General features: G+C 41.5%; 1 protein-coding gene and 1 non-coding gene across 3 annotated transcripts in view; both read right to left on the bottom strand.

The window, feature by feature from the left end:
* Positions 1 to 3,075: 3,075 nt before the first annotated feature.
* Positions 3,076 to 3,147, bottom strand: TRNAA-UGC (transfer RNA alanine (anticodon UGC)). Its single transcript has one exon. It is a non-coding gene; the product is annotated as a tRNA-Ala (tRNA).
* An 8,169-nt stretch (positions 3,148 to 11,316) lies between these two features.
* The window catches only part of GATA4 (GATA binding protein 4), a 151,192-nt gene continuing 148,761 nt past the window's right edge, over positions 11,317 to 13,747 (bottom strand). For both annotated transcript variants that reach the window (XM_075860882.1, XM_075860881.1), the window contains exons 5-6: positions 12,648 to 12,760; positions 11,317 to 12,555 (exon numbers count right to left, since the gene is read on the bottom strand). In XM_075860882.1, coding sequence (XP_075716997.1) covers positions 12,403 to 12,555; positions 12,648 to 12,760 — 266 coding nt within the window. In that variant the 3' untranslated portion in view covers positions 11,317 to 12,402. The remainder of the gene's footprint in view (positions 12,556 to 12,647; positions 12,761 to 13,747) is intronic.

Raw genomic sequence — 13,747 nt, 5'->3', positions numbered from 1 at the left:
CACATTTTTTGCACGTTTTTTGACGTATAATTAGGACTCCTATTGACTATGGGAACATTTGGCGTGTTTTACGTGCCAAATAATTGACTCGACACTATTTATGCAACGCTTTTTTAAAAAAACGCTTGCGTAAAAAAGCACTATGTATGTACTAACGGTGCACTTTCCCATTTATGTAAATGAAAAGCTTAATCAAGCGTTTTTTGACGCTTTTTTCATCACGTAAAAAAACTCATCAAATACACGCCGTGTGAACCTGTCAACCGGAAAGTCATTCACCATCGAGTCTTCCCTGTTGACTTTCACCATTCTTAGCCTTTTGATGTGGACCTGGACACTGCTGAGCAATTTGAAGACACCTTTTCCTGGCTTGTAGCCAAAAATAGGGAGGGGAGTGAGTTTGCCTCTCATATTTGAAGAAGCTGTAAGTCAGGTTGCTTTGCCTGATTCACCTTGCTGTAATTCTTGGAAGTTCTCCCTCTGGTGGCCAACATAGGAAAATATGTTTTAATACTTCCTACCTTGTGGAAGAAAAAAAAAATACACAAAAAATATAATAAAAATAAGTAACTCACTTAAAAAAAATGTTTTTATTTGCGACACCTCTGGTCTGGTCATCGCCTATCCACAGGACATGCATCAGAAAGTTGATAAGACACAATGCATCCCCTGGCCCCCCCGCAGTTCATTCAAACCACACAAGCGAATACATCAGACACATCAAAAACACTGAAGAACTGAATCTCCTTAATTAACCAGCAGCCACTAATTACTTAAACATGACACCTGATCCCTAACCTTTAACAATGCAATTGATGTCAGCACTATGGCCTATTTAAGAGGGACACCTAAGGCCCCATGCACACGAACGTAAAAATGCCCGTAATTACGGCACGTTTTTACGGGCCCATGGACTTCTATTGGCCACGGGTACCCGTGCCCTTGAAAAAGATAGAACATGTCCTATTTCAGGCCGTAATTACGACACGGGCAGGCCCATAGAAGTCTACACCCGTAATTATGGGAGCGTTGCTAGGCGATGTCAGGGGATAGTCACTGTCCAGGGTTCTGAAAGTGTAACGATTGGCAGTAACTGTTTCAGCACCCTGGACAGAAACTACCGATCACAATAAAGAGCAAGCTGTAAAAAAAAAAAAAGACGTTCATACTTACCCAGAACTCCCTGCTTCTTCCTCCAGTCCGGCCTCCTAGGATGACGTTTCAGCCCATGTGACCGCTGCAGCCAATCACAGGCCAATCACAGGCTGCAGCGGTCACATGGACTGCCGCGTCATCCAGGGAGGTCGGACTGGATGTCAAGAGAGGGACGCGTCACCAAGACAACGGCCGGGTAAGTATGAATTTCTTTTACTTTTTCTGCGGAAAGGGCTGCCCCTTCTCTCTATCCTGCACTGATAGAGAGAAGGGCTGCCGATTACTGCAGTGTAATTTTGCAGCGAAAACGTGCCCGTAAATACGGGTGGAATACGGGTGACACCGGACCCGTATTTACGGGCACGGGTCCGTAAACACTGGTGCAATACGGGTCTAATACGTGTGACCAAGGAGCCGTATTTACGCCAGTATTTACGGGAGGACAAAAATACGTTCGTGTGCATGAGGCCTAAGCGTAAGGCCACACGGAGTGGCCCTGACACGGTCGCGACGTGGCCAACAATTGCACTGGCACTATGTTAGGTGCGGATGTCAAATACCTTGTCAAGGGGTATTCCGGTTACAAGTTACCCCCTATCCGTAGGGTAAGGGGTAACATGCTGATCGGTAGGGGTCTGACAGCTCGGACCGAACATGATGCCGGCACGGTTGTTGGCCACGTTGTGACCGTGTCAGGGCCGCTCCGTGTGGCCTTACCCTAACCCCACATCTCATACCACTCCTGGTGAAGCAAGGAGCATCTGAAAAACGTTGAGCTACTGGTTCTATTTATTGTTTTATTTATTTATTTTACCAGTTTTTTGACTAAAACTTTTTTTAATGTTTATTCTGCTCATTTTAAATAAAAAATAAAAAGTAACTTTTGACCCAATACTGAGGCCAGTTCTGTTACTTTTTCACGGACATACAAAGCCCGACTCATCTATACGATCACTTCACCAGCACGATCTGTGATAGATCGGGACTACTGGAGGACTATTTACAGACCACAAACGGGGAGGACGATCATAGGTCCACCAACTGAGGATCACATTTTACCCCATGTGAGTACAGCATTTCTATACTGCACCTTTAAAACCTATATACTGCACAATGATGCGGGCTCCCTTTGCTTAATACTTTTTAGATATACTGAGGAAATACCGAATTTTCCTTGCACCACTACAAAAACGAATCACACTACCCCACCCAGTGAGAGAGCGAGGAAATACATTGGCACATCTTAACCAACTATGACAAAACAATATAGTTCCTTTTTTTTCTTTATTATTATTAATACTACAAAATAATTGAGTTTTTAATATATTTCTCACGCTTTTGTCTTTATAGGAGTTACCCCTCATGCTGACGATCGTTGTGCCATTCGGGCCATTTTTAACGGCATCCGAGTGGCACCCGATAGTCTTCACGGACCCATTCACTTCAGCGGGTGAATCGGGTCCGTGAAAACTTTCTCCGATCCGCGGAAAGATAGGACATGTTCTATATTTCCTCGGATCACTGACGGGACTCGTGCGGCGCACACGGTCGTGTGCATCAAGGGTAAAGGCCCCATTACATCGGCCAATTTTGGAAGATGTGCTGTCGACAACGATATTTTACTTTTTTAAAACGATACGACCAGCAGATGATCGAGCGTTTGATCGTACATCTGCTGATCGCTCCCCTGTTTACACCGGACAATTATCGGGAATGAGTGTTCTATGAACGCTAGTCGGCCCGAAAATTGCCCAGTGTAAAAGGGCCTTATACTAGATGGCATTGTCGCTATTGGGTCCTTCCCATTGTTGCATTGTGGGAACAGGCGGTCAGTTTGCACAACTAAAAGCAAAATCAAGATGGTAAGTATTTTTTTTTTATGTTCATAAAGTGTATATCTGCATTTATTTAAAACATACATGGAGATGCCGGGGAGTGAACCCAGGGCCTCATACATGCAAAGCCTGCACTCTACCACTGAGCTACATCCCCTTCCTTGAGTGTAAGCAACATGCTCTCCAAGTCCTTCTAGCACTTCCACCATTTTTATTTTTTTTTCCCTTTATTAAATATAAGTTTTAGTACTTTTGCACAATCAAAACATGTTTTATGCAAAAAAAATTATTATTTGTGTTGCTTCAATCCGAGATTCAATATTTTTTTTAAACCCTCATACCAGGGGTGTTGCTAGGGTCTTAAAAGGTCAGGGGCACAAGCCCCGAGACATATATTTATAATGCCACTGCTGATATCTGCCTTTATTATATACGTCTTCCGATTTTCTAGAATGGAGAACGCCAGAATTTTTTTGTTTCGGAGGTTTGAGCAAAGTAGTTAGTATGAATTTCCCTGGAGGAGGGTGCAGACCCAGACTCAGTGCAAGGCCATTTCTTATAATGTCCAACACCCAATGCTCTCTAATGTGGGAAAGCCATGCAGGGAGAAAGAATGACAGTAATCCTCCTCCCGATGGACTTGTGGTGTCAGAAATCCAGTTTTTTCTTTGTTCCTTTGAAATTTCTGAAAGAGCCTCCCTTGAAGGAACTAGATCCTCTGCCTTTGCCCTAAAACCGACTTTGTCTCGGCCTTTGTGGAGACTTATCTCTTCAACTTGGCTTCCGAAAGGACTTAGGAGTATAAGGAAGAATTGCAGGCAGTCCATCCTTAAGCACAGCCAATCATGAGGGGTAGTTACTAATGACTCAATGCCCAACCAGGAAATACTGCTGCTGTGTGGGGATACAGAAAGGAGAGAGGATGTCAGACAGAGAGTGAGAGGCAGTAAACCACAGAATACAGATAGGTAGTGGATTAGTGTCAATGAGTGAGTTTCATAGTGGGGAGAAGAGAATGGATAGATTTACAATTATTCGATATAGAGAAATAGATTGAAGGTAAAGATAGGAGTCAGTCAGTGTCAGTGTGTTAGTTAGGCAGGCAGTCATTGCTGTGAGTGAGTGCTGCTGCAGCTATACAATTCTTAGATTAATTTGTGAATCACTAATCTTCATCACATCATTCACAAATACGCAATTATATTAATCCTAGTGCTGATAATGAGCCGCTGCCGCCGTGACATCATTGTTTTGCATATATCTAATAGTGTCACCAAATATTGTTGCATTTTTCTACATCAAGCATTTGTACAGGGCCAAGTGACAATTGTTTCCACAAAAAAAAAAAAAATCGCTGCCTGCTGATACAGATGTCACGGACTTGACGTCACACGTTGTTTTGCATACATATGCAAAACAAAGAGTGACGTCACGTTACACAAGATAATGATAGTTCCTCCCAAAGGTTATATATCCTTCTGAGGTCAAAATGTTACTTTAGAGGAGCTGTCTCTAGGTCATATAAGTTGAACTGGTTAACTGACCTGTCTCCCTGATTCCAGCGCTGTTTTTCTTTTTTTCCTGATCCAGAGATATGGCCCACTGTGGTGTTAGCTCCTTCTATGCTAATTTGTTGTAGTTAGCCAACAGGACGTGAATTACCCTCAAGCTGCCTCGCGCTGATTGGTCAGCATCAGAGGTAGGGAGGCTAGCTTCACCCCGTTGGCTAACTACAGCAAATTTGCATATAGGGAGAGAACACAACGGTGGGCCATATCTCTGGAACGGGGAGTCCACGAAAAAAGAAAAACAGCGATGGAATCAGGGAGACAGCGCTATTGAGGACAGTTAACCAGTTCAACTTATATGACCCAGTGACAGCTCCACTTTAATGACTCAATCCTAACGGAAGAAAAAATAAATAAACAAACATTGGGCAAAAAAGTTTTTTCGTTTCTTTTATTTTCTAAAATTTGGAACGATGTTAGAATCGTCATTTGCAACACCTTCATATTCTTATTGCTTCCATATATCTTTTACCTGTGTGTTTGTGTTTTATGCCTTTTGTTAGTTTAGAAGTTCAACTTTATAAAGGGCGAAAAAAAACTTTTTGTTTAACAATTTCAATAATAACAACAATATTTATTATCATCGGAAACCCTTAACCCCTTAACGACCAAGGACGAAAATGAACGTCATGGTCGGCTGCTAGTTCCCGCACCATGACGTACATTTTCGTCCGCATTTCAAACTGTCACTCTGTGTAAACACAGAGTGACAGACCCGCGCTGACAGTTGTCCCCGACAGCTGAGACATCAGTCTTGCCGGACAGCGGACCATCGCCGCTGATTTCGGCAGTTAACCCCTTAAGTGCGGCGACGGATTGCCGTCGCCGCATTTAAGTGGTTTGAAGCACATCAGCAGCCCCCACGAAGTGATCGTGGGGGCTACCGATGCTTGTCACGGCAATCGGAGGTCAGATAATGACCTCCGGGTTGCCATGCACGGAAGCCTCGGAGGAACAGCCTCCGGCCGTTCCTCCTCTGCTTCCTGTCAGTGTGACAGTCACGTCACAATGACAGTTAGAGTACATTACACTACGTGTGTAGTGTAATGTACTCTAGCAGCGATCAAAGCTGCAAGACTAAGTGTCCCCTAGTGGGACAAGTTAAAAAAGTAATAAAAATGTTTTAAAAAAAGTGTAAAAATAAAAGTTATAAGTTCTATAAACACAAAATGCTTTTTTTCCTATAATAAGACTTTTATTATAGAAAAAAAATGAACACGTTAAAAAAGTACACATATCTGGTATCACCGCGTTCGTAACGAACCCAACTATAAAACTATAATGTTATTTTTCCCGCACGATGAACACCCCAAAAAAATCAATAAAAAACTACGACAGAATCGCAATTTTTTGGGTCACCACCGCTCCCTAAATAAAGAATAAAAAGTGATCAAAAAGTCGCATGTACCCGAAAATAGTACCAATAAAAACTTCTATCCATCCCGCAAAAAACAAGCCCTTACACAGCTTTTTTGACTAAAAAATTAAAAAATTATGGCCCTCAGAATATGGTGACACAGAATTTTTTTTTTTTATAAATAAGTCATTTTATTGCGCAAACGCTAAAAAAAAGGACCAAACCTATATACATATGGTATCGCCGTAATCGTACCAACCCGCAGAATAAATTAAAAATGTCATTTATTGCGTACGGTGAGCGCCGCAAAAAAAACAACTAAAAAAACGGTGTCAGAATTCCTGTTTTTTGCTCAGGATTGCAAAAAAATTGAATAAAAAGTGATCAAAAAAAATCGCATGTACCCCAAAATGGTACCAATGAAAACTACAGATTGTCCCGCAACAAATAAGCCTTCACACCACTCTATTGATGGAAAAATAAAAAAGTTATGGCTCCTGGAAAGCGGGGAGGGAAAATCTAAAATAAGGGCATGACCACACATGGCGGAATTCCTCCGCAACTGTCCGCATCAATGCCGCACCTAATCCGGGTTGCGGATTACGGCTGCGGATCTGCACAAAATGTGCAGAAAATTGATGCGGACTAGCTGCTGCGGACTGCGGGAAAAGTGCTTCCCTTCTCCCTATCAGTGCAGGATAGAGAGAAGGGACAGCACTTTCCCTAGTGAAAGTAAAAGAAATTCATACTTACCGCCCGTTGTCTTTATGACGCGTCCCTCCTTCGGCATCCAGCCCGACCTCCCTGGATGACGCGCCAGTCCATGTGACCGCTGCAGCCTGTGCTTGGCCTGTGATTGGCTGCAGCCGTCACTTACACTGAAACGTCATCCTGGGAGGCCGGACTGGAGACAGAAACAGGGAGTTCTCGGTAAGTACGAACTTCATTTTTTTTTACAGATACATGTATATTGGGATCGGTAGTCACTGTCCCGGGTGCAGAAACAGTTACTGCCGATCGCTTAACTCTTTCAGCACCCTGGACAGTGACTATTTACTGACGTCTCCTAGCAACGCTCCCGTCATTACGGGAGCCCCATTGACTTCCTCAGTCTGGCTGTAGACCTAGAAATACATAGGTCCAGCCAGAATGAAGAAATGTCAAGTAAAAAAAGCAAGACGCATCCGCAGCACACATGACATGTGCATGACAGCTGCGGACTTCATTGCGGAACTTTGAATCTCCATTGAAGTCAATGGAGAAATTCCGCCATGAGTCCGCCACTGCTCCGCAACAGACAGAGCATGCTGCGGACACCAAATTCCGCTCCGCAGCCTATGCTCCGCAGCGGAATTGTACGCATCGTGTAAACGAACACTGCTAAATTAAAGTGAAAGTCAATGTAGAAACGGCTCCGCTGCGGATTAACGCTGCGGAGTGTCCGCAGCGGAATTTAAGTGCAATTCCGCCATGTGTGAACCCGCCCTAAGAAAGCAAAAACTGGATCAGTCCTGAAAGGGTTAATTCATTTCTAATGAAAAAACGTATGACCCCATGTGGGGTATTTCAGTACTCGGGAGAAATTGCTTTATAAAAAAATGGTTGTTTTTTTCCTCCTTTATCCCTTGTGAAAATGAGAAAATGCAACATTTTAGTGGAAAAAATTTTGATATTAATTTTCGCGCCCTAATTCTAATAAACTCTGCAAAAGACCCGTGGGGTCTAAATGCTCACTATACCCCTAGAAAAATTCCTTGAAGGTTTTTCCAAAATGGGGTCACTTTTGGGGGGTTTCCACTGTTTTGGTCCCTCCAGTGCATTGCAAATGCGACATGGCACCGAAAACCATTCCAGCAAAATCATAAATCCAAATGGCGCTCCTTCCCTTCTGAGCCCTGCTGTGGGTCCAAACAGCAGTTTATTACCACATATGGGGTATTGTCGTAATCGGGAGACATTGCTTTACAAATGTTGGGGTGCATTTTCTTCGTTATTCCTTGTAAATAATAAAAATTTCTATGTTGTTTCAGAAAAAAAGTACATTTTAATTCTTACAGACTAATTTCAATATATTTAGTGAAAAACCTGTGTGGTCAAAATACTCACTACACCCCTAGATAAATACCTTAAGGGGTCTAGTTTTCGAAATGGGGTCGTTTATGGGGAGTTTCTATCATTCTGGCAGCTCAAAGCCTCTCCAAATGTACATTGGGGCCTAAAACATTTTCAAGCAAAATATGAGTCCTGAAAGCCTCCGGGTGTTCCCTTCCTTTGGGGCCCTGCCGTGTGTCCAAACAACGCATTAGGGCCACAATGTGGGTATTTTTGAAAACAGGAGAAAGAGGGTGATAGATTTTGGGGTGTGTTTCTTCATTTTCATGGTCGCTTTACAAAGAAATCGGTCTTCAAACAAATACTTTTATGAAAAAAGTGAAATTATTATTTTTTTCACCTGATATGCATTAAATTTAGCAAAGAACTGTGGGGTCAAAATAATTACTATACCCCTAAATAAATACCTTATGGGGTCTAGTTTTCTAAATGGGGTCGTTTATGGCGAGTTTCTATCGTTCTGGCAGCTCAAAGCCTCTCCAAATGTACAGTGGGGCCTAAAACATTTTCAAGCAAAATATGAGTCCTGAAAGCCTCCGGGTGCTCCCTTCCTTTTGGGTCCTGCCGTGTGTCCAGGCAGCGCATTAGGGTCACAATGGGGGCATTTTTGAAAACAGGAGAGAGAGGGTGATAGATTTTGTGGTGTGTTTCTTCATTCTCATGGTCGCTTTACAAAGAAATTGGTCTTCAAACTGATACTTTTATGAAAAAAAGTGAAATTATTTTTTTTTTCACCTGCTATGTATTAAATTTAGCAAAAAACTGTGGGGTCAAAATACTTACTATACCCTTAGGTAAATACCTTAAGGGGTCTAGTTTTCTAAATGGGGTCATTTGTGGGGATTTCCATCACTCTGAGACCTATGAGCCTCTGAAAACCTGGCTTGGTGCCGGAAAACAAAATGTACTTCAAAATTTATAAAATTATTATTCAATTTGTAAGTCCTCTAAATTGCTGAAAATTTATTTTATTTTTTCAAAAGTGCTGCCAAAATGGAGTAAAGAGATAGAAATATATATTTAATTAAAAAAATTGTACAGTATGTGTGTACATATGTGACATATTGCAGTTAAAAATAGGGGAAAATGGTAATTTTTACAAAATTTCTTCAATTTTTCTATTTTTTTATTAATTTCCGCAAATCGTATCAGTCTACTTTTACCACTAAAATAAAGTACAACATGTGACGAAAAAACAATGTCAGAATTACTTGGATATTCAAAACTTTCACAGAGTTATTCTCTGATAAAGTCAGACATACCAGATTTGACAAATCTGGCTTGGTCATTAAGGCACAAACATGCCCGGTCATTAAGGGGTTAAGTCATTGAATCGACAATTTTCACTCGGTAATCTTTATTAAAGACATTTTCATCGATCATGTACATTGATTTGCAATTGCACGTTTGGTGAAGTTATGATTGAAGTCACTGTTACTCATTACCCTTGAATTAGCTGCTGGTCCAACCCCACTGAGGTGACAATCTCCTCGTGACTTCCTATCCAATCATAATAAAGTTGGAACATGGGCAGTCAACTAAAAGCACAGAGCCGGTCATAATTCACTCTCTCCGTTTTAATGCTGATTACATTCCACGTGATCAGAGCAGTACATGTGGTACTGCTGTCCGTGGCCCGTCCAAATAAAGGGCCTAAACTGATCTGCAGGCTATCACCCACCTGTTACCCACCAGGCACCTCATAGGAGACACACAGTTTCAATTATGGAACGAATAGGCCCTACTTCATAAGAGACCATGGGTAAACCTGGTTCCCAACATGGTGCTCTTCGTTGTACATGTTTTATTACATAGGCCTTAATTCATCTTCTTGTTTCCCCTCCCTTGTGGACCCAGTGGAGGCTGCAAATAAATATTATACCCCTTCATTTCAAAATCAGTGGGTCACTTTTCTTAAAAAGAATGTAAGCAATACGGTTCGAGATTGACTGTCATAATAGGTAGTTCAGGGGCCCTGACCCTTTGCCCGCGTGGGCATTTCTGATGACGGTTGGCTGGATATCCATAACTATGAAGCCAGCCAATTTGAAAGGTGCTGATGGCTTCGAGAGCATGGGTTTTCTTTCTTGTAAAATGTTAGTGTACAGAGAATAACACACAAAATGACCACCTTCACTAGTGACTAGCCATTAGCTTACGTTCCTCAGGCAGCCATATTGGTTTAAGTTATTTTTAGGAGAGTATGTTAGCAGAAACGATTGATGGCAGGTTGGTAGGAAAGCTTCCTTGGCTGATGCATAACATAAAGGGCTCTTCCACACGTAGCGGAATTGCTGCTGGAAAATACGCAGCAGGATACAGTAGCAGCAAATTATGTGAAATTTAACAAATCTCATCCACGCGCTGCATAAAAATTCCGTCCAGAAATTGACATGCGGTGCGTATATGTCACCATCTCCCAATATTGAGAAAAACGCAGCAAAATATGCACCATTTTCTGCAGTAAAAAATGCAGAAAATGGAGCGGTTTTTCTCCAGCGGAAATCCTTCTAGTTTCTGTGGAATTGCTGCAAAAATTTTCGGCAGCAATTCCGTTACCTATGGACAAGCCCAAAGACTTAAAAAAAATTCCAATGGCAGAATTTGTTTCGGGAGAGCTACAAAGTTTTGAAGGAAACCGGTCATGGCCATTGGACGTTTTCGGATATAAAAAAAAGTATACGCAGATGTCTCAGAAGCTTGAGCGTGGAACCTTCCGTATCTATAACTTGCAACCAATTATGTTATTTCAGTAAGAAGTTTCCTGACTATTAAAGTAATCAAATGAACGGACTATTGAGGAGGTTTATCAGGCTCACAAAATATACAGAAATATCTCTAATAAATTACAAAGCTGGTCATTTAAATAGAAGGCACCCAAAGATCCAGAGGCCATTGTCTCCAGATCGTCATCACTACCAGAGTCGGAAGTGTTCAAGTCACTAACAGGAGAACTTTCCCAAGGCTTGCTCCAGGTATATGAGTGCTTTGGGGTGTCCAAGAAGCAGAAGGCATCCTGTCTACCTCATCTTTGGTTTAACAAGTAAAGGGCATGTTTACCTATATCACCATGGGCCCCTCAAACCCAGTAGGCCCTGGCATTTGCCCAGGATTATCTGTTGAAGACTGCCCTGAATTTTCCCGTACGCTAGAATCTCCGACGACCAATTCTCTTCGTACGAGGTCAAGCAGCTAAATTATAGCCAATGAGTTTGTAGGAGAAGCAAATGTTTTCAATATCTACCGCCCAAGGAAATAGAGGCAGCCATTTTAGTGTGGCGCAAACCAATTTCTATGAGAAATGAACAATTTAATCCAAAAATTTATTTTCTATGTCGATTTTTCCAACCTGAATGGATTGTGGTAATTTGCTTTGACTATGAGTGGAATGACTACTATAACAATAGAATGTACAGTCACTACCCACAGAACAGGGCATCATAACAGGCGATGTAATCAAATATATGCAAATGTCATATTTAAATAAATTGCAAAATTTAATTCTATCTTAATTTGACTCAAATTTTTACAAAACGACAGATTCACGATGCTTAAATAACAGTTTCATATATTTCAGACTTCACTGTACGGATCTATTTTTTTTTTTTTACAGAGTGATTAGTGGTGTCCTGGCTGCTTCCCGCAAGGACATGGATGCACAACACTTGGATTTGTTACAGAATTCTCAAAATTGTCCGATTTAAGTGTCTGTAAGACGTGCATCATGACTTCCTTAAGAACGCTTTGGAAAGAGAGAGATTAAAAAGGAGACAATTCTACATTTTGCATGGATAAACATAAGGACAAATAAACAATTTAACTGGGAGCAAGTTAAAAAAAAAAATAGAATCGCAGCCGTGGAAGCGCCCCCTTCTAAATGAAAAACAAAATCTTCATTGTTTTAAATTACACTTGCGCCAATTTCTATGATATTGGCTATGAATATTAGCAAACAGCTGAAAGTTTCCAGACACTTCCAGTGTTGCTCATTTATATCCCCGCCCCCCCAAAATTTACAAAAATTTGCGTAGTTTTTTAAAGTGTTTTTGGCAAGCATTATTTCGGAGATATGGAGAAACGTTCACGCCAGCCGCTTATCCGTCCATTCACATTAAATGATGTCCAATGTATAAAAGTTCTTTGCTATACGAAATAAACATTAAATTACTTTGCTAGAAGTCCTTTTTATTTCTAAAGTAGCTGAAGTTTTTTTCTTTAAGTCTCTTGAGAGCGTATCATTTTTTGACATTTTTTATTTTCGAGTGACATCTCTCTGGTACAGTTTGTTACATTGTACAATTACCAAATCCTTGGTCGATAAACCGAATGTTGATGTCATGACCGAAGGTGTTGAAGGTCTGTGGCAAGAGTAGCATTAAGCCAACACCAAACTGTTCCAGGAGTCATTTTTGGAGTTGGCCTGAGGAGATATGTTGATTGAAGAGTGATGGATCTGAGGAGATAGCTTGAGACCTACCATCGAATGAATAGATGATGCATGACTTGTGATTGTAGATAAAGCCGATCCCTAAAAATGAGAATATTGATAGTGAGAACATGGGAAAAAACTTTAAAAAGAAGACCACTTTATACAACCGAGAAGCACTGGTGTTGTAGTACCTGAGATATTGAGGAATGTCCATATTGAGGAGATAGTCCAGGTTCAATCTTTATGGGGCGCATGTCTTCTGCGGTGGTGGTAGACGGTGTGGAGTTGTCAATGCCGTTTGGTCCTAGAGGAAAGAAGCGTGAGAACAACATCAAACACATTGCAAAGACAAAATAAAATAAAGAAGACAGGAATGGAGGAAGAGACAAACATGGGAGAGCCACTAAGTATATCCACCATATGCATGTGTGTATTTATTATTTAAAAGGAAAAAGGACAATAAAATTCCAATGGTAATTATTCGATTGAGAGTCTGTTTGCTCAGCAGTAACCTGGACATGTGACAAAGCCAGATGTCCACCCTCCGTAGAGTGATGGATTATGTCACTAGATGCACTGGTGGCTTTCTATGTGTCGCCAACACTTCCTACAGATCCCGGCTATCAGGGACAAAAAGATGGGAGCTAGGAACCAGCACTTAATTGTAAATTTCTTGATGACATTTTTTTTTTCACAATGTGGTGAGGTGGAGGCACGTTAAGTGTTTTTCCTAGATTTATTCTTAAAATACAACACTGTAAAACACATTTCTCTATGTCAGCGGCCTACAACTGGCAGACCATGGTCCGAATCCGGACCTGTAATATCTGCTGTCTGAACCCTGTAGACTTGCCGACAGATGCATTGGAGGAGGGCAGAGTCAGTAGTAGTTGGGGCCCACCCACAAGGTCCTGATGCTGGTCAGCACCAGGGCATTTTGTGCAGCGGAGCCTGGAAATGATAAGGACCACGGAGCGGTAAGTATACATTTTTCTTATATTTTTCTCTGTTATAGAGTCTAAATTAATTTTAGGGTACTGGTATTGGGTCTGAATTAATTTTAGGGGTCTGATTTGTGGTCTAAATTAATTATGGACATGCAACCTGGACATGTTACAAAGCCACATGTCCACCCTCCGTAGAGAGATGTATTTTCTTAATAGATGGACTGGGGGCTTCCTATGTGCCATCAACATTTCCAGAAGACCACAGCTGTCAGGAGCAAGAAGATGGGAGCAAGGATTGGGACCTAGGATATGTCCACTGGATTCTGGACATATTCCTCCCTTAA

This window comes from Rhinoderma darwinii, chromosome 4, assembly GCF_050947455.1.
Source record: "Rhinoderma darwinii isolate aRhiDar2 chromosome 4, aRhiDar2.hap1, whole genome shotgun sequence".
In the NCBI taxonomy this organism is placed as follows: Eukaryota; Metazoa; Chordata; class Amphibia; order Anura; family Rhinodermatidae; genus Rhinoderma; species Rhinoderma darwinii.
This window is presented reverse-complemented; position numbering and strand designations above follow the sequence as displayed.